The sequence below is a fragment of the Rattus rattus genome, chromosome 11 (assembly GCF_011064425.1).
Source record: "Rattus rattus isolate New Zealand chromosome 11, Rrattus_CSIRO_v1, whole genome shotgun sequence".
Classification (NCBI taxonomy): domain Eukaryota; kingdom Metazoa; phylum Chordata; class Mammalia; order Rodentia; family Muridae; genus Rattus; species Rattus rattus.
The window spans coordinates 62,478,346-62,503,719 of NC_046164.1; the positions used below are offsets into that span (position 1 = coordinate 62,478,346).

At 42.5% G+C, this 25,374-nt stretch overlaps 1 protein-coding gene across 8 annotated transcripts in view; it reads right to left on the reverse strand.

Annotated features, from left to right (window-relative positions):
- Positions 1 to 18,041, reverse strand: part of Cpeb2 (cytoplasmic polyadenylation element binding protein 2) — a 52,846-nt gene extending 34,805 nt beyond the window's left edge. For 2 of the 8 annotated variants that reach the window (XM_032916929.1, XM_032916927.1), the window contains exons 1-4: positions 16,057 to 18,041; positions 13,546 to 13,827; positions 12,723 to 12,812; positions 6,674 to 6,764 (exon numbers count right to left, since the gene is read on the reverse strand). In XM_032916929.1, coding sequence (XP_032772820.1) covers positions 6,674 to 6,764; positions 12,723 to 12,812; positions 13,546 to 13,827; positions 16,057 to 17,682 — 2,089 coding nt within the window. In that variant the 5' untranslated portion in view covers positions 17,683 to 18,041. Of the gene's footprint in view, positions 1 to 6,673; positions 6,765 to 12,722; positions 12,813 to 13,536; positions 13,828 to 16,056 lie in introns of all 8 variants that reach the window. The other 6 variants (XM_032916928.1, XM_032916926.1, XM_032916933.1 and 3 more) reach the window with 3 other exon arrangements.
- Positions 18,042 to 25,374: the final 7,333 nt, after the last annotated feature.

Sequence of the window (25,374 nt, forward strand, 5' to 3'; positions counted from 1 at the left end):
GTTTTTATGGATTCCCAAGTGTATGTACAAGTGGGTCTCTGATTCTTCTGCCTTCTCTTGGGCTCTTTTCCTTCTGTTCTTTTGTCTTGTCCAACTCCAATGTGTTACTTTTTTTGTTTTATCAAATTATATTGTGTTATATTTAATTATATTCCCTTAGGAGCCCGTTTGTTTTCTAATGAGACAGAAATGGGGTGGATCTGGCTGGGTGGGGAGGTAGGGAGAAACTGGGAGAGTGGAAGGAAGGAAAACCATAATCAGGATATACTTTATGTGAGAAAGGAATCTGTTTGCAATAAAAGAAAAAAATTAAAAAATAGTCAAGATTACAAAAAGAAAAGGGCGTGGATATCACAGGACATGGCTTCCCAGGATGGAGGAGGTTTCAGAGCTATTACAGGTCACAGTAACAGCTACACAGGGCTATGGGGACATCTCCAGACACATGCAGTAAAGTCATGTGCATCCTTACCTGATGTGTTTGCACGTTTTCAAAAAAGCTGTATAGTTACACAGATGCATCTTGGGATATATCAGTGATAAATGTTTAATATATTTTATAATAACCATGAAGACAGAATAGTGACAATGCTAAGGATAGGTAAGCTACAGAACATCAAAACATAATACTAAAAGCTTTTAAAAAATTAAGGAATCCACTAAAAAATGCAAAAGTCTCCAAGGATGAAGGGCGAGGGAGTGTAAGTGTGTGGCCATACCTGACTTTAACCGCTGGCCATATACATCCTAATTTTAAAAACACTTCCAAGCTTGGGAGGAGAGATAGTGAAGATTATAAATTATATACAGAAAAGCAAGACTAAAAAACTATATAGTAAAATGCCAACATTTTTGCATTACTATTAGTAGTATTAAATTTTATGTGTTTCTAGTTTTCCATTAATGAGTAAATGCTTTCTGTGATGGGAAATATTTTAAGAGATTAAATATTATGCTGTTGAAGGAAAACAAATTCTAAGATACTGCTTCTCATATAGGAAGCCAAAATTTATATATACCAGATCATCCCAAGTACTTCATCTTAGCATTATACAGTATGAGACATATGCTATATATAAGAATTCATTAACTTGTTCATTTAAAGAGATAATAAACTTCTATCTTAAATCACAAGAACGATGTGAAGTGACTTTCAAAAGAGTATTGTATATCTGCATTGGCCCAAGGGCACTGTAGTTTCTGTATGATAAGGCTTTGGTTTTGAAAAATGAAGTTCTATAGTGTTGTAATTCAGACATTCGTTTACAAAGATGCCGAGAGGAAGTAAGCGCACCCATACTGAAGTACTGCTGGCGACAGAGACAGCTCCCTGTGAAGAAAGGCTTTAAGATCTGTGCCCTGCTGTGCTCCAACTAAGGTTTCTCAGACAAGAACTTTCACTGAGTTTTAGCATTCCCCATTGAGACTATAGATACTCTCACTGACGCCAGAAGTCTAAATTCTTGTAAGTTGTACTTTCATAAGATAAACTCAATTCTGAGTAGTTATATGATAAAATATTAAATTTCCATGAATATTATGAGAATGATTATTTTAATGTCAGGATGCATTTAGGAAAATGCATGTGCCGCATGTTTCTTTTTTCTTACCAAAAGCCAATGGTCATAAGAAAAACATCAGTGGAATAAGTGAAAATATTATGTGCTCTTTCATAAAACAACTGAATGCATTTCAAAAATCACACCACTTAAAAGCATATACGTGTTTTGTCTTTCCTGCCTCTCCTTTTATAGATTTGGTTTTCCATTTTGAGACAGGATTTGTGTATAATTCAAAGGTGGCCTCAAATTCCTAAGGTCTTCCAGGAGGTAGGATTTACAGATCAGCCTCCTTTGCTTTTTGTTTTTTTAAAAAAGTCATTCTAGTATAGAACCTAAAATGTTTGAAGCCAGAAGTATTTTAGACATTGGATTTATTGTTTAATTTTGAAATATTTAATATTTATAGTCATACAATATATTCTTGCGATATGAGATAAATCTAAATAAGAAATTCATTATGATTTACATATAGAGTCTAAAGAAAATTTTGTATATTATTTCTATTGTAACTGTGTTTTCATTGTGACATGAGGAAATAATAAAAATTTCTACATAAAGCATCATTTTATATTTTGCAATTTTGGATTTTTGGACTTTTAATCTTCTGATTCAGTCTACACACATTTGATAACTGTAAAACTTTTGGCACCAGGAATCACAGGTGACTGCAGGAAACCACAGTCACTTTTGAGGTGGTACCCTCTGTCAGAGGGAATTAAGTAGAGCCTTCCAGCATGAATCCATAAAACTGTTTCACAAGTTTATCACTGATATGTATCAATTTATTTTGCTTTATTAAATAAAGGTACTAAGCATTCCCAGTGTTTCGTGATTGTTTTTGCCTTGTTCTCCTATACCAGAGTTTCTAGGAATGGGTTTTTAATAAAATACACAACTGTGGGGAGTAGACCCGACATAAGCTTGAGATCCTCTGTGCACTTGAAAGTTCCCAAGTTCCAGAACATAATTTCTCACACTGAAGGCTTCAAATTCATCTAAGTCATTTGCACCTTTGCACTTTACTCTCTTTCATAAAATCAATGGGAAACAAACAGGGCAAAATGGGAAGAGAGCGAGAATCTGGTCTTCCACACTTAGGAGAATCTGGCTTTCCACACTTAAGAGGTTCATATCCTCAGGAGCTCCCTAACGTCAGCAGGGCTTCTTGCTTCCAGAGTCGTAAACATGGCAGTTTATCAGTAAGTAATAAAGCCAACAGTAGGTAATAAAATCTCAGGTTTTTTAAATCCTTTGAAAAGCATGTACTTCAAAATATTTGTTGGCATACAATCACATTCGGAGTCCTTGTTTGTGAATTTTCTAGAACTATTCAGGGAACAGTAGAAAAGTCATTATTACCAGCTGAGACTGATCATCTCAAGAACTGTTACACAAACTGTATTTCTCCCTATAGTCTTTAAGTCAATTTTTATGAGCTGAAATTCAATTTTTTATTTTTACAGTTTGAGGGAGAGCACTGTGTTTAAATGCTTGCACAGCAAGACCCTTTTTTTTTTTTCCCACAAATTGTTGGGGGCGGGAGGAGGGAAGGTTTAACAATGATCTGCCTTGTTCTGTTGTTTAAAGGGGAATGCACTGACTCACACAAACATAAAAAGATCACAGACTATTTTAAGTAAATATGCAAATATAAAATGGTAAAATGATGAAACTATACTTGGCAAGCGTGATTTTCTTTAGGCACTTAAAATTCCACACTTATTCTTCCTTTGGAAAGAAAGCAGTTTGCCCAGAACCAAGACCGTCATTAGAAATAGTGTGTCAGCAGAGAGAACACACTGAAGATAAATAAAGCAGTTGGGTCAGAAGCATTCAGGCTCAGGAAAGCACATCACAGTGTGGTAGTGTTTCTGATTCCCCAGCAAAGGACAGCACATGCCTGACAACACTGCATGAGCCAACAGTGTCATGTGGCCTTCAACAGCAAGCTCAGACCAGTTTTTCAGTTCTTCAAAAGTTACAATCTCACATATGCTTTTAATGCAATGATACTTCCTCCGGATAATTCTTCATTTTTCTACTCTAGCTGTGTATCAGGATTTCCTTTATTCCACACATACGTTAGAAATAACTTTCCACTTACCATCTCTACACATCTTCTCCATGGTATTTCCAACTTCTATAGATTTATGTATACAGTTATAGTTTGGTATACGGTCTCTATCTTTCCCTAGAAGGCTATACTTCCCACAGGGATAGAGAGCATGGCTTTCTTCACAGTGCAGTAGGCCAAGGATAAAGTTGGCACAGTCAGTTCCATCTCTGGTTGCCACCACTTGCTGTCTGTACATCTCCAGCAAGATGAGAGAGCTATCCATTTGCTATACTAGACCATAAAACTCTGTCTTCACTTTTGAAGCGGGTGCTGGAAAAGGGAAGTGGCTAGAGCAAAGAATTGTCGGAACAGGGGGCTAAGAGGTTGCTTCTGTGACTGTAGTCACTTAGTTCTCAGTGAGATCAGTACTGTTCACACTCTGTACACTGACTCATAACCACTTTGAATAGTTTGTTTTCCTTTAAACTTATGAATAGAAGTAAATGAGAATTTATAGATTTGCCTTTGACTCCTCAAGAATTCAGCCCTCACAATGCTTCTCACCAGTTCTTGCCTCTTTACATATCTTGAGCCATATCTGGTCAGTTGTTAGGATATCATGGAAATGATGGAGAGACATCTGAGGCTAGGCTATAGGACACAGACATTTATACATATCTGTGCCACTCACTCTGGGTAGCAGGGGGTTGAGGATAGGATGAGGTACACCAGCATCCATGCTGTGGCAAGAATAAAGCAGGCCTGTGGAGAGGTCCACATGGCAAGGAACTGAGGTTTGTTTATCCCAGTAGCTTCACACTAACTTCCTAATCACAGAGAGGAATCCTTCAGCCTGACTGAGGGTCTAGACTGCAGGGTCAACGAGCCTCTGGACTGCTACCTCATGAGACCGTTAGCCGAAAATATCAAGTTGCTCCCCAATTTTAACCTTTAGAAATTATATAAGATAGGTGATTATTGTTCACGTTTTAAGTTAATTTTGAGCTGTTTTGCAGCATTAGACAAGTAATATAATCTCTTGTTACAACAGAAAGAAAATGAGGAGCTCATTTCAAATTTTGCATTCTCCATATCCTGTCTATTGGTAGATCTCTTGAGGAAGACAAAGTAAAAAACGGTCTCAGGAGATATTTTATGAGAAACACATTTGCAGTCTGTCTGTGTCTGAGGCAGGGGAAATGATTTTCTGAGATGAAAAGACAAGAGAAGACAAGGTGCTGTCCTGAATCTGAGGAAGGGAAAGATGGGGAGACAATGATCACCCTGGATACCCTGGCTGCTTTCTCTATTTGCTATCACTGTGCTTAGACAGATTGTGTGGGTCTAGCATCGCTATCCCGTACAAATGCTATGGTCCTAAAGTGTGGAGAAAGAAAATACTTAAGGCAGGAAACAGTGGCACGAGCCAGCAGGTGGAAGAAGACACAATGCTTTCCCAAAGCTTTCCCCTTTTTTGACATAATATATATGAAAAATAAAATATTCCAGCTAGAAACAAAAACTGGCAAACATGGTGAGCCATAAACCTTGCAGAAGGACTATAACCCTGCTTTTCTGGAGCCTGAGATGGTTTTTCTAACAAACTGTCTGAATTCCTTGTAATTTTTAACCATTACTCTCAGCATCGTTCTGTCGCTGCATTTCCCTTCTGGACCTCTTTAGATGCCCTTCTACTATGGAAGATGCCTAGGCTAGAAAAACAGATGATGAGTAGTGTGGCAATGAACATTTTCTCTATTGTCTTCCGGAAGCCATGTCAAGAAAGGCCAGGAGAAATAAAGAAAAGCTTTTCGTCATCCATGGTAACAGTGAACTATCTTGACTTTGTGCTAGGAGTTTTTCTCTCTAGAGAAAACAGAATTTTAATGAAGAAAGTCATAATTGTAAGCTGTTGTGTTTTCTTGTACACATTGTGTTTACTTCTTAGACCATCTTGCTACCTAGCTCAGGCCAGCACGGAACGGACATCTTCCAGCCTCAGTCTCCTGAGTGCTAGTGCTATAGTCCCATGCCACCACACCTAGTGAGAATTCTGTTTTGAAATGGACGATGCAAGGGAAAAATACTCACTGTGAAAAAGAACAAGATCTCATACAGAGGGTCTAAAAATGTATGAGAGGCAAAGATCAACAGCAAAACCCATGAGGAAACAATGAAAAAATCCAAAGCATAACCTTATTAGTTTGAGGAACTGCCAGTAGTGTAAGTCAACAAACAGCCCGGCCCTTAAAATGAAAGGGCTGGAAAGACAAAGGGACCTGAAGACTCTTAGACATCTGATCACTGTTATCAACTTACTTGACAAGAAAATGTTGTCTGTGGGGCAAACAGTTCTAAGAAAATTACCTCTGTAGATTAAAACTGCAGATTTAAAAAAAAAAATCATGACTGAGTCAATGAGGAGCTCTGAACTAGAAACAACAGTTAGTGTTCTAGTGAACTCACAATACACTAACTCTGCTGGCTCCACACTGACTTGTCACCTCGACACAAGCTAGAGTCATTTGGCAATAGGGAATCAATTGAGAAAATGCCTCCATAAATTTGCTAATTGTTTGATTGATTGGGAGAACCCAGCCTATTACTGATGATGTCATCCTTTGGCAGGAGGGTTGAACAAGCAGTGAGAAGCAAGCAAACAGTGCTACTCCAAGGTCTCTCTTCTGCTCCTGCCTTTGCTGCCACCACTGGGTTCTTGTCCTGAGTTCCTGCCCCGACTCCCCACTGATGGACTAAAAGCTCTAAGATGAAATAAACCCTTTCCTCCCCAAGTTGTGTTGGTTATGGTATTTTATAGCAATAGAAACCCTAACTAAAACATAGACAACTAAAACCTCTCTTTCCTCAGGGTGATACAATTACAAAATTTTCGCCAATAATATAACACACAATAAGAAACAGACAATAACACATATGAAACAAGAATGTTATGAAGTTTCTTCATTTATCAGTTAGTTTATATATGAGTGCTAGTTTTCTGTAAGCAGACAAACCAATAGATGATATAAAATCGATGCTTGAAAATGCTACCTACCCTTGAGAGGATCGTGCTCTGCTCTCATGATATCAATAAGGGAATTTTCCAGAGAGTGCATATTCAAGCTATCATACATCCTACTTCGATCCTGGAAGACAGAAAAAGAAAAGATATAAGATCTATGTAATTTTAAAGAAAGTCAAAAACATAATCTTTCTCACATAAAACAGGACAATTTATTAATACATTATTATTTAACTTGTATCCCAAGAAAATACTGATACTTAAGGATCTTGTTAACTAAAATGTCTCTTATTGAGGGAAACAGTTTTAACACATTCACCTCTAAAATATTTAAAAATTAATGTAATTTCATTGGCAGTATAAATGAATGCAGTAAAATAACCTCTGATCATTTTTGCAAACATACAGAAAAATCATTTTCAGTTGCTTCATGTTTTTCTCATATATTTAGGAAGGCAGATATAAGCACTTAGAAAATAATTATCTTGGAAGAATTTAAGAATAGCACCACACTTTAAACATCTATCAGGTACTTAAAAATTGACTTAGTCATCCAAATTGTAAAACAATGAATGTGTAAACATCCTATACACTAAACTCAAATGCAGGATGCTAATATCAGAAAAAGGATGGATGCCTAGAGTATTACATTCAACTTTCTTGCTCCAAAGTGCTTCCACAGTTTACAGTTCTTCCTCTCCTAACTTCACTGCAAAAGGCAGGCGGGCAGGCGGAAGCCGAGAGGAAAGGCAGTCGTCGCTCACATTCCCACTTCCCCAACTCGGAGAACTTCCTTCTGTGTTGTCAGTAGCCTTGTGTGCTCAAAGTACAATCCCCTTGCTTGCTTTCCAGAAGTTCTTTGGTGCCTATATATTTAATACTATATTTTGTTCAATACAGACTCAATGATTATGCAATGGAATATGTGGGAAACTGGCCTAACAAGTACGGCCCATACCCTCCAAAGAGTCTGGAAGTCTTTTCCTAAAATACGTCAGTGCCATCCCATCAACAATGTTATTAGCATAAATGTACAAATTCATATATACGTGGGGGAAGCAGGATAGAGCACACTCAACTCTCAAAATGATCAGCACAGGAAACAGAAAAGAATCAGAAAAGTAAGCCCACAGTTCTCATGGAAACAGAAGTACAACACTGTTTAAGCTGGATCCACATGCTACAAGTGATACTGTAAGTCTTTAGGACTATATGTACCCATAGATAGATTAACATATATTATTTCCTTCAAAAAAGGTTTATAGCTTTCATCATTTTCCGAAGGGACCAACAATCCAGAAAATATTCAGAACTAGGTCTTTGGAGAACTGAAGAAAAACATAAGGTCTGTCTGTTTATTCCCCTTTTGGGTTTACTTAGGGTTGTATGCTTTTTCAAGCTAGGGAGCCAGAATCGGCACTGTAGACTAAACAAGGTGCGGTCAAGGCATTAGGAAGGGTGAGTAGTGACACGGAATGATGCGAAGGTGCTGGAGAGGAGGCTCATGTCCTAAGTCAGCCAACTACCACCCAATTAGTGACCTTCAACTGGAAGATCCTAAACACACAACATACCCATCCATCTGGAATGTTCTCCACCAGAACAAGTGAGCTTGGAAAGGGGGGCAAAGGGAATCAACGAAATGTTGCAGTGCTTTTCTAAACTGAACATGCGTCAGAACTATATGGAAGGTAGTTACTACACACTGAGTCTCATTCAGCACTTCGTAAGGGATAGTGAAACCGCTGGCCAGACCACATTATAGACAGCATTAAGCTTTGTGATCTTCTACACCACAGAACCTCTTTATACTCTGACTCCATCTTCTAGAAGATAACCATGTCAGAGTAAATGGTGCCTATAGGTCACTTAACATCATAGAAAAAAATTAAAAGTATTGTAACAATAAATGACATAAAATGGAAGACAGAAGAGGATGACCTCTGTGCAAACAAGACCAACATAGTTACTGATGTCTTCATTTCCACTGACTCTGTTTCTATTCTACAATGTGTACAAGGAATGTGTTTATGTTTCTCCCACTAAACTTCTAAAGTAATTAAAGCTAGGGTCCTTCTAATCACATATCTAGCTCTCAAATGTCTGTTAAATACTTCTTTATCTCTGCCATAAAATCTCTATAAAATATATAAGTTGAGCTATTTGAGTAAAAGACTACTATTAAAATAGTAATTATAAAGGACTCAATCCAATCCTCTCTAGAATCTGCTAATTGATTAAACTGGGCCAAGTATCAAATACCAAAATAGCTTTGCTAGCAAATGAATTTCTTGCTACTGAATGGAAGACATGTTATAGCTGAGAACTGTCTTTTCAAGACAACAGTTTAAAACAAACATTTGATGATTTATATGCAGCTGTAAAACAAAGATGTGCTCTTCTAAGATAAGGATACCAGCAAAAGATTTATTCATCAAAATTGTCATCAGTTTAAAACTATAAGGGAAATTTGAGGCAATTTAGAAATAAAGGAATGTACTCAGCAATCCTTACATACTAACGAATACAGAAAATCATGGCAGTGTATCTTCAAGTTATCATTGCCTGGCTATTTAAGTGTTACTAAGACATTTCAGAAAAGTCAGATTCTGAGAAACAGTTCACAGAGAACCTGTTCTACAGTGTGATGAGTTAAGTGGAGTGTTACAGAACTAAGAGGAAAGTGCCCTACAATGACAAGAGAAACAGAGTGACTGAAAAGCGCACGTCTCTGTTAAAGTGTACTCTCTATGTTACTACCTTTCTTTGCCCATACATTAGCCACAAGCTCGTGTGGGGATAGAAGGCAGACAGATTAAAGAACTGAAGTTGAGACAGTAAGTACCCTGGGAAAGCACCCCCTACTGCTTTTCACCATTGGCCCTGTGTGGGTTTAAAGCCCTGTGATCCTGAAGTTCAGGGTTCCTGAAGCAAGGCCACCGTATCACAACATGCTGGCCTTGCTCTCCTACCACATACCGATCCTCAGGAAACCTACAAAAGAGTCAAGTGACATATTTCTCTAAAACAAGATATCCAGATTGTGATTTATTACTTTATATCAGTTTGGATGTTTGATTAGTAGAAAATATCTCCAGTTAATTCAAGGTAGTTTCCAGGATATACAGCAAATATCCAGCACTGGATTTCTGAAAACTGCCCACCAAGTTACAGACCAACATATTTAATAGGTTTCTCAGGACGTACTGCAGAAGTGACACACATAAAAAATAAGCAATAAACAACCTTAGTTCAAACGAAGTGTACTTTGATTTAAAATGTATAAGAATTCACAAATGAACATACTTTAAAAAAATCTCACTGAAAATTCTATTTTAAGGAAATTAATAAGTAACAGTTTTAAGCATGATTTCTTACTAAATGCTAAAAGCATGCTCAAATTAATGAATTTTGGACACATCTAATATATTAGAACGATTAGCTATAGCTTCAGTTCTCAGGAGATAGAGGCAGGGACATCTCAAAGTTAAGATCAGCTTGAGGTATAAAGTAGTAGCATCTTATTCTCGGAAACAAAGAGAAAAGCAAAAAAGAAAACCTAGCTTAAGAGAAATCAGCAGAAATATCTAACAGGGGCACGGGGCAGGGAGCTCAGTGGGTAAGGTGCTGGCCTCACAAGCAAGACCCATGCAAACTATGGCATGGTGGAGAGTTCTCGTAATCCCGAGACTGGGCAGGAGGAGAGAGGAGGGTGCCTGGGGTTCACTGGCCAGGTGTCCTTGCCTAATTGGTCACCAATTCCACGGGATGACACCTCTCCAGCCTCATGTCCATATGCACACATACGTGCGTACACGCCTGCACTAAAAACACTGAGAGTTTTTAAAGTCAGGAATGTACATAATTTACATATACTTTAAAAATATTTTAAATTTGAAAATTTTTCCATAAAAAATATTTAAAAAAATCAACCCATAAAACTTAACTTGAAACAAATGACATAAATTAATCTATGAAAATATTTTTTCCATTTACTAAATTTAATTACATGTTCAGATCTTGTAAGTCATGGCTGAAGTTTCATGAATTAAGGTATTAGGTCTGTGATTTATTATAGTGTAGATCTCATTCATTTCAGACTAAAGGAAATAAGTTAAGTGGTTAAAAGTAATCATACAAAAAGAGTATGATCACAAAAATAAAAGCCCAAGATATTAAATTAATCATTCTAAATATTTAATCTTTCTGAATGCTGAGGAATTACTCCACATTTTATGCTGCCAGTGTCAGTTTACCTAGCTTCTGTCATGTTTTTAAGAACTCCAAATGCCACACAGTTTTATGGAAAAATAGAAACAGAATAGAATGTATAAAAATGACTGAGTACTTAAAGAAGGCAATAAGATATAAGTATAAGATATAAAATATACTTATTTTATTTGAAAACAATATAGGCTGGGGATCAGGAAAACTGGGAGACCAGGGAGGAAAAGAAATGGCCAAACAGACCAGAGTCTGTATAAGAGCAGGTCTGCAAAGGTTCTCCTTTACAGACAAGGCTATGACCTAGAGACGAAAGCCCAGAGCCAGTGGTAAGGATACAAGAAGATGATTCAGGTTTGGACTGCCTTGCCTTCCAGTTCAGTTCAATTTGCATCACCTATTTTCATCCACCACTGAACTCACCATCACACCATCACAGCACTTCTGGACAAATACTAATTGCTTTGACACTTAAAGAAAGTCTATCTTTAAGTGTCAAAACGGGGGAAAAAACCTATCTAAAATCCCAAGTTATAAAGAGGTGTGGCTTTGAAGCCTAAGTAGGAAGGCTAGAGTATTGTACTTGCATCGGTTCCAGAAGTGAGTCTGACAAGCGCTCAGCGGACACTTCAAGCCTTTCCCAGCACCTCCATACTTGTGAAGGCTGCTTGCGCCATATACAGAGCCCATTGCTTTTGTACTTAACACTTGACTCTGAACACTTTCCCTTTCCATCTTGAAAATCATTACAGTCGCTTTCCTCTCCCAACGTAACTTCTTTATAGCAATCACGGATTCAGTTCGAACAGCATGACCGTGCTATCAGAACACAAGTGAACTGGGGCTGAGTGCAAGGGAGAGAAGCAGCAGCAGATGAGTGGCAAGTTTGCATTAACAAGATAACATGCTGGAAACCACAAGATAACTACTGTTTTTATGCTGAGATCCTGGCAGGACAACTTTGATAACTAGGCAGGGCTGGTCTACAACAGCAGCTGGTGACTGATTACTCAAGTTACTTCTAGCCCTCCAGATTGAAAGGCTAGCTATAAAATGTTATCAATCTGCCTATACAGTCTTCGTAAAACTCAGTTCACGTTGATAAATTACTGGAGGCAGAGCCTGAGCTATGGATTACACAGCTTCACTCGCTTAACTTACAAAATCTCAACTGAAGGTCAAACTTGGGATCTCTAAGAAAAGCTGCTCATATGTAAGAACTGAGGTTTCTATGTCCTCAATAATAATCCTCATCACCTGGTACCACTATACATTCAAATTCAGTCTGCAGAAAGACAGATAGCATTTTAAAATCACAAAGATATTGAAGATAATGTGTAGGATAAAACCTAAAATGCAGAATAAGAGTACTATAAGGTTGTTTTTATAAAGATAAAAAAAACTAAATTAAAAAAGAGCTGTTCTGAGATATATCACTAAACAAACAAATACATCAAACTTCATGACAAACATTTACCAGAAGATTTCCTAGAATATGAAACGTAAAGAATGGATGTTGAATAAACATGAGACTACATTGTGATTGCAGATAATTCTGAAAGAAGCATTTGTTTAGTTTGATTGATGTTTAAAGTCAGGTGCTCTTGGATACATAATTAACTCATTGTAATAAAAACAAATTTGTTATGGTTTCGAGATATGACTACCAATCTTTTAAATTTGAAAATAAATGTTTCAAAGAATTTAAATCAAATGACATTGAAAAACTAAATTGCTTTAATAATTTCTGACAATATGCTTAAATGGGATAAGTGAAATGCAATTGATCACTCCTATTCATAATGTAAATGCTAGACTCCTAGCCATGATCCTGAGAAACACACACTGTGCAGCCTACCTGGTCTATTCTGGATGTTCCGGCTGCAGTGCACCAACTATCTTGGAGTGAATCTGAGCCCCAAGCTGGCAACTGCAAACTAGATCTCACCTTCAATAGCATAGAAGTTTGCATCAGAAATGAGCAGTTCTCTTCCCCATCCCACCCAAGAAAAAAAAAAATAGAAACGAAAAACAATCACACTATCTTAAATTTTTGTTTCATCCTCTAACAGTTTTGAGAAAAATTGAATCTCATTTGAAAGAATCACAAAATATTAACAGGCCTGACAAAATGATTTCCATTAATATTATTAGGCCATCATTAGTTGGAAAAACAATCCCATACACACACGTCTGTATTTATAGTCACTGAACCAGTGAGGTAATTTAAATTAGATTCAGTCTTAATATTATTGGGCCACAATCACAGCTGTATTAAGAACACTCTAACATGTACACAGCTGACCACAGAAAAACCTATGCACAACTGCAGTTACAGTTTTTTTTAAATCTTAGCTATATAATCAGAAAGACAAATTTTGTTTGTCTGTTTAGAAATAACAAGCATTTTTAAGAAACTGCCTGCCAGTTAAAGGCTTCAATCTGTATGAAAGAAACAGATTTTAAAATTTTTGGAAGCTTATTTCAATTCATTGTGTATTTACAGAGAAGTTCTTTGTTTTCTCTGTGTATTTTACCCTTTAATAATTAAGTGATACTCTTAAAACTTAGAACGTTAATTTTGTTAATCTTCCTACACGGCTACTGATGCCTCCAACCACCCCACGTTCTATACTGAAAGATAAACATTAGAAATGATGACATTTACATACCATTCTTACCTGTAAGGGTAAGAGTGTGTTACTATTGTTGTCTGTCCTGAACACATTATCTTCAATCCAAGATTTTGGAGTCAGTGATGGAGTAGAGCGAGTGAATTTCGGTGGTGCTATAACATTACCCGAAAACGGTTTCTTCAACGGAGATATCTGATTCATAGTCCCTGGAATTCCCATGTTGCCGCTTCTACGGTGATCTCTGCCATGCATTGCTCCCCAGGACATGCTTGCAGTGCCCCAGCCACTGCTCTGATGGTTGCTCCAAGGAGATTGTTTCAGAAGAGGCTGAGGAGAAGACATCTATTTAAATTACAGGCCTTAGAGAGCAAATAATTCAAGTTCTTAGAACTACGGATTTAATAAGACCATAAAGAAAGAAACACAAAGCCAACAGAATATTTCTTAAGGAGCTTACAAAAAGAAGTCTTCAAATTTTGCTATTTGAGAGCCTATTTACTTAGAGTTAGGGAAGTTTTTACCCTCCTATCTACTATAAGCAGTGACGTCTCCTGATAGTTACTAAAAATACTCTTTAAAGCTGAAGTTAGCTTTGAAGATCCTTAAAGCAACCAATATTCTACTAATTCAATCAGTCAGTATTAGTTAAATCGTCTTATCGATCTCAGCTGTGGAAGCAAAATTTTTAGACCTTAGGCTTCCTAAACAGCTTGGGCTACTCTGGGAAAACCAAACCAACCAACCAACCAAACAAACAAAAAAACAGTGGTAACATTCAGAATGAATTGAAGATGCCTTTAAGGGACAGGCCAGTACAGGGAAGGGGAGGGACAAACCTCATTTTCCTGAATTGTTAATTTAACTTTCAAGGTATTTTATTCCAGTTTTCTTTTAATTTTCTTTTTCACTTAATTATCCTTGAACTGCTAAGCAATTATCTGATGCTACCCATAGGTGGATCCACTGAGATAGACAAATAACCACAGGCTTTGCTTATTTTTAGTAATCTTAATGCAAGTCTGGCAAGTTCACTGACATTTAAAAGCAAATTATATTCCAATCTAGAGCAAGAAAAGTTAAGTCCTCAAAACATGGACAATTCACAATACCTTTTTACAAAGGAACAGGAAATTGCTAGCCTTTCTACTGTCAAGAAGCGAAGACTGAATTTTTCCGAGAAGATTCAGACAGTGGAACTATAGACCACGACTTTTCTAAAACCCAATAGATATGGCAATCCATATCTATTAAGAAGATAACGTTTCCTATAAGAAAAATTCAAAATTTTGACATCCGTACCTATGGATGCTACTGCAGGGTTTTCAGCGCTCTTTTAATCATGCACGGACACAACCTCCTCCTTCCACATAGTTGAAAAGCACAGCCCAGGAGCCAAGGCACAATTACCTCATGCACTACGGCCTTATTTTGCCTACTAAATGACTCACAGTTCAAAGTTCTTTTTCCAGTGACCTAAAATTCCATATGAAAGCCATGTGATCTCTTCCACTACAAGGTAAGCCCCATTTATTTTTGTTTATGGGAGCATACTGCAGTTAAATATGAAATCACGGCAGTATGTCCTGCTAATGTTCTATTTTGATTTGGGGAATTCAAAATTATCTATCAATTTCAATGGCAAACTTGTATTAAAAGAAGAAGAGCCTGACACACAAAAGACAGTTGCTCATAAAAACCATGGGAAATGGTGTATTACTTCAAAAGTTGCTATTTCCCCATTCTTGGGGCACAAGCTGCAATCCAACAAAACTGCCAACTTTTAATTGGGTTGATTTCGATAAACTGTTCATTATTACTGTGGTTAATTTAAACAGCATCCATTCTTTAAAACTTTGGTCAACAGAAAAGTTATGAGAAGGACCAGTTAAGGTCAAATTTTAGTTCCATGACAATCTTTCATCTTGACATTGGACTTTGAGTGATCACCATAGTTAATGCTATCTCCACTAAACAACAACGAAACTCTTAACATCAGCGAACTCAGCGGCCACCCAAAATCTACCCTGGGCGGGGTTGGGGTGGGGGACAATAACAGAAAACATCCGGAGTCAGAGAGGGCACGGACTAGCCAAGAGCCTGCTTGATGTCCTTTCCTAATACCACATACCCCGATTCCGGTACACACCCATGTGGAGACATCCAAGAGGAAACACATTTATCCTAGATTCAAGGGTGCCTTGGCCTTCAACCTTTCAAGATGTGACCAAACATTAAAAAGAGCAGAAGTCGAGAGCACTCCAGCCCGCGGCCGACAGCCGCGCGCAGCCTGACAGTTCCTCCCGGCCTGTGACAGCCCGCGGGTGCGACTGCAGGTGCCGCCGCTTCGGCTTCCCTAGCCCAGTGCAGAACAAACTCCAGAAGGGAACATCCCCTGCTCCGGTCCCCTCGGGGTACCCTGGGGAAGGACCGGCCTCAGCCGCTCACTCTCCGCCCGCCCTCCCGAGCGCGCTGCCCGGGTCCCCGGTCCGCCGCCATGCCCGGATCAGGGCGTTCGAGGGGGCGGCCCGCTCCAGTCCCCACCGCCGCCCGCCGTACCTGGTGGTGGTTGTACGAGTTCCTCTGCTGCAGGAAGGCGGCTGCGGCCGCCTGGTGCTGCTGTTGCAGCTGCGGGCTGACGGGTGACCTCCGGCTCTGCGGCTGCTGCGGCGCTGCCGGCGGCGGCTGCTGTTGAGGTAAATTCATGGCGGGCGGCGCGGGCACCGCGGGCGCAGAGAACGGGCCGCCGAAGCCGCCGCCACCGCCGCCACCGCCGGCCGGCACGCTGAGCCCCGCGCAGCCGTGCGGCGACACCGGCGAGAAGCTCGGGAAGAAGGCCGGGTTCATGGACGACGGCAGCCCGGGGTAGAAGCCGTTCTCCGAGTCCGGGCTGGGCGGCGGCATGGCGCTCAGAGAGCCGCCCGCGCCGCCGCCGCCGCCCGGGGTGGCAGCGGAGGAGCCCGGGGGCTGTGGCTGCGGCGGCTGCTGGGGCGGCTGCGGCTGCTGGGATGGCTGCTGCTGGGGCGCCGGCGGAGGCTGGGGCGGCGGCGGCGACGCGGTCTGCACCGACCAGGGGGTGCCGAAGCCGGGCAGCGGTGGCGGAGACGCGGAGCCGCCTCCCCCTCCGCCTCCGGGGGGTCCCCCGCCCCCGCCGCCGCCCGGGTGCGGCAGGTCCGGGCTCTGCAGGCTGCTGAAGGCGCTGGTGCCGAGCGCCGCGCCGGGCAGGAGGGTGCTGGGACTGTTGAGCAGAGGGTGGTTGGGCGACTCCATGGAGCCCGGCGCGGGGTTCACCGGCGGCGTCGAGGGGGGCAAGCCCGCATTGGGGGGCTCGGCGGCGCTGCCCTCGCCCGCGACCGGGGTCTGGCGAGGGCTTCCCGCGCCTCCGTGGCGGCGCCGCGGAGCTGCGGGCGGCGAGGGCGGGAGCTGCGGGAGCTGGGGCAGGTCCGCCGGGCGCTGCCGCGGGGCGAAGTCCTGCGGCGGGAGGTGCTGCGTGTGCGGGAGGCTGAACGGCTGCGGGCGCTGGGCGAGCGGCGCCGACTGCAGGAGCGGCCCGGGTGGTGGCGGCGGCGTTGGCGGCGGCGGGCTGAAGCGGCCGGGGCAGTGGAGCGGCGGCGGCGTCGGCTTCGCGTCCGGAGGGTGGGGACGGTGTGGCGGACTCAACTCTTTCCTCTTCTGGCTGCTCAGCTGCTGCTGCTGCCGCTTACTGAAATCCTGCGGGGAGGAGGTGCGGCAGCAGCAGCAGGAGGAGGCGGAGGAGGAGGAGGGGTGGTGCAGACTCGGTTTGAAGTCCTGGGAGGGGAGGAGGTGGGTCACACCCGCGTTCGTGCCGCCGCCGGGGTGGTGGCTGGGGAGCTGCTCTGCGGCCGCCGCCCCCGAGAGCGGCCTCGCCGGCTGCTGTGTCAGCCCGAGCAGCAGCTCATCCTGCACGGCCTGCTGATGCGCCACGAGCGGGGAGGAAGAGGAAGCTGCGGCTGAGCTGGCCGCGCCGCCGCCCGAGGGGATGGCGAAGGGGGAGGCGGCCTCCGAGAAGCCGGTGACAGGCAACGGCGGCGGCGACAGCGGGCCGAAGGGCGTGGCGGACGGCCCGGCGGCGAAGGGCCGGTAGGCGCTGCCGCCGGGCGAGGACCGGGGGCTGCCGCTGCGCAGCAGGGCAGTGTGCAGCACCCCGAACCCGAAGTCCCGCATTTATCAGGTCGGCGGCCGCGGCAGGAGACGCACCCCGTCCCCTGCCCCGCCTAGAAAGCCCCGGGAGCCGTGGCGGCGAGGCCGTGGTGGAAGGATGGGGTCAATGGGAAAGGGACACTGTAACTGAGCCGGGGCACCGACTTGGGCCCCCGCTGCCCCTCACGGAGGCCACCGCCGCCTCCCGGAACCGGCTCCGGCACCACCGCCGCTGCCTCGGCCGCCGCCGCCCTCGCCGCTTAAGAACCCCGGAACGTGCGTCAGCAGCCACCTCACAATCGCACCGCCCCTTGTCGCGCGCCCCGGCACGCGCGAGCGCGCCGCCGCCGGCCTTGCCCCGCCCCGCCCCTCATTAGCATGCGTTGTGGACCCTGCGAGCCGGGCGGGCGCGCGCGGCGCGTCCCTCGGTCCAGGACCTTGTAGGGAGCCGAATTGGGGAAAGCCGGTTGAAGTTGGGGGAGACGGCTAGTGGGTCTCGAGCACCGTGCGCGTGCGCACGAAGGCGAGCACGCGCGGGCGTTGCGGACGGTTCCTGGGCAACCGCCCCTCCTGTCCGGGTCGCACGCGCCCCCTCCTCAGTCCCCGCCCTTTCCCAGCCCTTGGGGTCACGTGAGGTGCCGCTGTCCCAGACCTGCTCCCAGGACTAGGGCGCTAAGCTGCAGGAATCTTGGAAGGTCCCATGCACTGTGTTCAGGTGCAAGCCGCGCGCGTGCTGTCACCCACCCTTGCCACAGCGGGGTTTTTCTTTTTAGTTTGTTTTTCAGAGTAAAACGCGAAACACCGGCGCCTTTTAAAGCAAACATTTTCAGTTCAGCAAGGAGAACAAGGTCTGGGAACTGACAAGGCTTTGCGCGGTTATTCGCACAGGCAAGCGCTGAGTAGGTTCTCTGGGACCAACCAGCTCCTCCTAGCCTGGCTGCTGCAAGCCCTGGGTGCGCAGTCACCACGGCCCAGGAGTGCGGGACTCCTCCTCTACAAGTCCTTTCTGGTGTCCCCTCCCTCCTTCCTCCTGGGAGACTCTAATCGGAACATTTCCGAAGCTTTATTAATTTTCAAGGGAGAAAGATTTCTCACATCAGGGGAAAAGGAGGTAGTGACTCAGCAGCGGACTTGTTGAGGCTTGCAAAATGGAAGGGAAAAGGTTTTCCATGTAGAGCCCTGAGGAGCGCTGGAGGGGGACTTAATCCCGTGTAATTCCTTCCCACAGGAACATTTTACAAAGAGAAAGGCAGACTTAACTATGTAGTTCAATAATAACTGATCCACACGACACAAAGTAAGAATTGTATGTTCTTATTTTTTTTAATTTTAAGTTTTCCTGGTGCTTAGAAAAGTGAAACTCCTGAATGGATTCCAGAGATACCGACTGAAATCTCAAGTTTACAGAAAGTTGGTTCAGACTGGACAAATGATGTTCTAACTTACTATCCTCTTAAGGAAGTAAGTGAATGTACCTATTTCTGAAGCCCCATTCTCTGTCATTTGAATGTGGTTGGTTCCTCACATCTTGTTTCTAAAGTATGCAAGTCAAATCAGCAGTAAAAAAAAAAAAAGAGAGAGAGAGATCAGCATTTCTAAAAGAAAATACTTTATAAGGTTTATGTGTGATAAACTAATAAGCTGTTTCCCAAAAACATATGTTGTAGAATCCATAAGTACTTCAGAAATTAGCCTGATAAGCCGAACGCTGTTTAAAAGTTAATCTCAAGATCATATTTAACAATCAAGGTAAATATTGATCTGGAGAAGTGCCTCCTTTAAATTACAGAATGTAAAAGGCAGCATACATCAGAATAAAAAGTATATCAATAATGTCAGTGAGGCCCGTGCCTGTAATCCAAGCATTTGAGAGGATGGGGCAGGAGAATTAGAGGTCAAAGTGAGTTTCCTGCCAGTCTGTGTCAATCTTTGCCCAAACGTCTATTTCTAGCTCATCTATTGAAAAATTTTACGTAGTATTAATATATTTCTACACGGATAAAGCATAAAGTAAGGAACTAAGGCCAATTAAGTCTTAAGGGCAGATATAGTTTTTTCTTAAGTAAGAGTGTATTTGATTGGTAAACAGAAGCCTTCAAAAGAAACATAAGCATTCCTTAGCTCAGTCTAGGCTCATACGCTCAGTACAGAGTAGAGAGAGGACTTATTTAAATTCTGCCCCGTCCCCTTCTGCACCAGTATTTGAACACAAACAAGACTGCTTAGTGCTCTAAGTGCAAGGTTTTGTTTCAAAGCATTGACAGCCCTCTGAACTGGACAAGGGCCATCACGTTTGTTATTCGTGAGGTCAAACTTCATTTTTAGTACAACAGATCCCAAATCCTATGTGCCGGGCGTCCTCCACTCAATAGTTAAGCACTTCAGAGAGTGTTGTGAAGGCCCCATTTTTCATAGGAGGGAACGTTCTTTTCTAACATCTAAAGCTTTGGAATTGCTGAGCTTGTCATGTGTAAAAGTGTCCAGAGAGAAAGGTTTCCTGTAATGTGTAGGTGGGTGATGGTGGTGGCAGTGAAGGGCCTGTGGTCTTACAGTAGGTTCCAAACTCAGAGTTTAGGAGTCTATATTATGATCTTGTTTTCATCTGAAAAATATGTTTACCCCAGGACCATTAATTAAGGGGTTGATTCAGACTAGACTAAGATTAGATGTTATAAGCACCATCCTCTTATACATGTAGATAACTCCTCATTCTCTGTTAGCTAAATATGGTTTGTGCTTCTTGGCCCCTCAGATGTACCTAAATCAAAATAAGCAGTTCATTCATTCACTCCCACCATCATGGGCAAGCACTAAAATGTATATTTTTGCTTCCACTTTATATGCACCCAAACCCACATATGTTTGTGCAACTAAAAGACATTATTAAGCAATCCTTATTCTTGATGAGTGCAAAGAATTCTGGTTTTAGTTTAAATTTATCCAAATGATCTCAAATCACAAATCTTTTTTTTTTTTTTTTTCCTGGAGCTGAGGACCGAACCCAGGGCCTTGAGCTTGCTAGGCAAGCGCTCTACCACTGAGCTAAATCCCCAACCCCTCAAATCACAAATCTTAAGATTCATAAATATATATTGAGACAAAAATCCCTATATTCCTAAAAGACCTTATCGTACTTTCTGCTCTATCTTAAAACCTCTCATCAGAACTCTCCTAGTCTTACCTTCAGCTGCTAACCTGACTTCTTATTTCACTGAGAAAGGAAGGCAGTCACCTGAGGTCTGCCTCTGTCCATGGATGTTTGACTTTCCTACTTGCTACAATCGATGGCCTGTGCAGATCTTACATTGACACACCTACCCACTCCTACTCAGGCCCTAGCACCAATAGTTCTTTCCCCCTCACTTTTATCATCATCACTCTCCTCACTCAGAAACACTATCAATCATCACTTCCCATCTTTGAAAAACAAAGCCCAAGCCCCCTGACTCTGACTTTTGGTTCTTCCTCTTCAGTTGCTGTCCCCTTTCTGCTTTTACTGGTACCTATTTAAATATCCAAGTGAATGTCTCAGAGACACCTTAAATTGTTGTCCCATTTGCTCAGGTCAAAAGCCTTGAAGCCAGCCTTGATGTCCAAATCTATACCATGTATAAGCCGTCAGAACATGCTTCTCCAACTGTTAAGCTATAGCCAGAGTTCAGTCACCTTTCAATACTCCAAGCACAATCAATCTGGTCCAGGCCACCACTCTCCTTCCCCTAAATTGGTATTCTCATCTTCTACGTCTCCAGTTGAAAGAATGTGCTTGAGTGAGCTGCAGTGTGTAATAGTCTCAATCCTATAATCCACAGTAAACATAAGAATCATGATGCCCTTTTCAAAATGGAAGACATCATGTCAGTCACATTACGTATACTTTCTCAGAGTAAGTGAATGCTTTTAATAACCAAAGGTTCCCCCTGATTCCCCTTACTCCTTCTGATCTAGAATGGGGTTTTAAACCAGGACAAGTCAGCTTAGCTCATTGCCCTTGCAGGCTCTACTGTCCAGAGTATCAGCCCCCTAATAACAACAGACTCACTCCATTTTTTCTAAGCCTCTCTTTCACTTATCTTAGGTCTTTGCTGGTGATGATTAATCTTGGTTGTGAACTTTATTGGACCTGGAATCAACTAAGAGACCGAACTCTGGACAAGCCTAGGAGAATATTTCCTAGAAGGCTTAAATGAGGGCAAAGGCCCTTTCCCAGAGTAGGCAGCACCTTCTAGAAGTGTCTTAGACATAAAGAGTTCTAGAGAAATGCGGGGTGCTTTTCACCTGCCCCCTACACTTGTGCATATATCTGACCTGATCCCACCATGGCTGTTCTGTCTTTCACAAATCCCAATTCAGCTTCTTTAGCCTTCCCACAAGCACAGGAAACTAGGAATGCTCCAGGATTTTCCATCCTTCAGCAAGTAGATAGGCCTGCTGAGGCATTGTCTCACCTTGTGTACCAAACAGCTAACTACTAGGTTCTCAGCATCTCCAGAAGGCAAACAGCCATTAATGCACTAACCATCCCATATCAGGTAAGCCAATCTAATCATCCCCTTTGTAAACTATATTTACTCCTAGGAATCCTTCCCATCCCTCTAGAGGCTTCTGACTACTGCTCATGTTCATTACTCACGCAGTTCATTACTCTCTCCCCCCCTCACTCCAACACACTGTAAAATCACACCCCCTTTCAGGCTCCCTATTCCTCATAGGTTGTGTGGATTTTCTTCTATGTCTGACAGACTACTTACTAACATATAGTTAGGACCTTTAGATTAGACCTGAAACCACGGGGAAAATACATTCTCAGGTATGCTCACTGCAGCATCCTCATTCCCCACAGGGCCTGATCCATATGCAGAAGTCATTGAGCACATGCACTGAATAAAGAGTCTCTTGCTTTGATGAAGACCCACGTAGGAAATAGCAGCTGTCAATAGACAGCGGACTATGTACCTGTCAATTACTCATTTGCTTGCACGAGCTTCCCAAATGCCACGCTAATGCTACTTGGGATCCAGAAGCAACCCAATATAATTCTAGGCATCAGTAGGATCAAGAACAAATAGATAAGAAATCCTAGGATTATAAGCAGAGAAAGGATAACCCTGAATCCTAGCAGCCTAGAGCTGGAACATCAGCCTTCCGTTGTAGGAATGGTGAGAAGCTTGAGCAAAAGGAGGAGTTGACACTAGCTCCCGGAATCAGTGAGCCAGGTCAGGAAGAACAGCACATACCTACTCAGTGCCTAGTCTCCCAGATGCTTGTTTCTCATTCTGAAGGTGTCCAGCAACAAGGTCGATTCTTAGATGAGGCTGATTACTTCTGTTTTGGGGTTAAGAGGGAAAGGTTAAATAAGCTTCAGATGGTCTCAGCTTCCGCTCTACGGACAGTCTCCAGACTTTCTCTCTCCTACTGTAGTTTCTGATCTCCTCTTACATTTTAGCCCTTTCTCTAATTTCTGCTGCCTTTTTCTCTGTGCATCTTTTCAGGCTAGAATTCCTTGCTTTTCTTACCTCTACGTACTCTAAATGATCTCATCAATGTTCCTGTTTAAAAATATCTACAGGCTAATATTTTCCAAATCTGTTTAGCCTTGAGATTAAAGGCATTTTCACTTTCCTCTTTTAATTTATTTAGTTTACCGTGACATTTATGTTCTGGGACGTAGAAACACAATGTGTGTTCCTGCCTGCACTAACGTCTTCCTTCAACCCTGCCTCTCCTCAGTTGGTCTGGGAGGTCTCAGAGTATGCCATCACCACAGCACCAGTTTCCCAAGGTGGAAACATGACTCACCCTCTCCCCCAACCCCTCTTGCCCTGGAGGCCAGTTCTGTTGCAGACATGTTTCTCAGACAAGTCTGTCACAGTTCATCTCCACTCTTTGCCTGCTCTTTTTCCCTCTGCCCTGCCATCTTAGCCTTTCGTTCCCCTTCCTCTCCTCAACCATTTCTCTTCAGTGCTCTAGAAAACTAACCACCTTCCTGCCATCGGTAACCACCTGTCTAGGCATCTGAACAATAGTTACTTCTTAGACCTTTGTGATTCTTTCCAGTACCACATTCAAATTTGTAAAGCGGGGTAGAGCGTTAAGAACGTATTTGCAATTTGTGTCTTTACTCTAAAGACTTGTCCCTGCCCATCCTTTGTGTCTTTCCACAGCTCTGCTTCTGCACATGGTTGGTATGCTCTGAAATGCCTCTCCTTCCTTACCTAGCTAACAGTGTCTTACCTTCTAGGACTGGCACAGATGCCTCACTGCTTCTTGAATCCCTGTGGTGGGGTTGGGCCTCTTTCTATGTTTTCATATTGTGTAGCAATTATTTTTCTAACAGTTGTCACATGGACAATAATATTAGCTGCATTTCTCTCACTTGCCACAGTACTTGAATCGTGAGTGCTTAATAAATCCTTGCTGGTTAGTAATTACCTAATGAAATCTAATGAAGGAAGGATGAAAGTAAGCAAAGGAAGAAAACAAGGGAGGAAGGAAAGAATCCCAAAGCACACTTGCAGAAGGATGTAGGGCATTACTAACATTCCTCTGATGGAGAAAAACAAAATCTTCAATAGTCCATTCAAGCCAGAAGAACAACCAAGGATTACTAGAATGTTTCCTTCCTGATCCAAAACAAATGTTTTATTCTAATTGTTACTGTAGTTGAATATAAGCCCATTGACAGAATCATCTAGAATCTTTCCCAGATGAGAATGTGTAACTCACAAACATGATACAAGATCCTTGAAGAGAGATTTGTCATTTAGTTCTGATGCTCACACCCAGGCAACAGGCATTCAACCCCTGCAGCAGTTCTGCCAGATCTTGGCTTGACCCTCCTTCTCTGTTATGAGCAGCTTTCTTGCTATAGTCTTCTCCCTCGAAGTAAGGCCTGGCCAACTAGATTAGGTTGTAAATAGTTGAGTTGGTGGCCATGCTTTACATAGCCCTTTGTTTTCATAATCTTACTGGTTCATCTTTGTGTTCAGAAACTAGTAACTTAGTTTAGTCGATAGCAAACATCCTAGTCCCAGAAGTTAAAATAGAACTGAAAACACAAACATTATTCTGTTTATACTCACAGAAGCTGTACATAAATGTTGTCATTGAAAGAATTATGATAATCCCCATTCCTAATTGTATGTGTAGAGTTATTAACAGTGCGATTCTAGACTGAAACTGGCCTAAGAAACTGGAATAGGCTTGATGCAACATAGTCCTGCTTGGCTGGTCATGGGTGGAGTCCGTGGTGAGTGCAGAATACTGAGTAGAGCAGAGTTGCAGGAAGACAGTGTACCCAGATACATCTGAATCCTAACCTAAATGAAATGCGATTTCCATCTTTAGTCCCTTTTCTTTTGGTAATATATTTTGAGTAGATAGAACAAATAACAGTTCTGTCATATAGCATTGAACAGCCAAAGCTCTGAAACAAATTTGGGAAGTTTTCATAAACCGGTTTTATCCCACCTTCTTCCCCTTTGTCCTGCTCCCTTAAGTGGTCCTTCAGCTGGAACTCTGGTAGAGTCGAAGAAAGGGCTATTTCTTAGCAAGAATGAGCCACAGTAATAGGCCTGCCCTTGGAAACAATGGGATGTTTTATTTTGGTTTGCTTTGGTTTTGTGTGGTGTTGGAGATCAAAGTCAGAACCTTGTGCCCCGGGCAAGCATTCTACACCTGAGCTATGGAGGTGTATTCCTCACTATTCAAAGGACT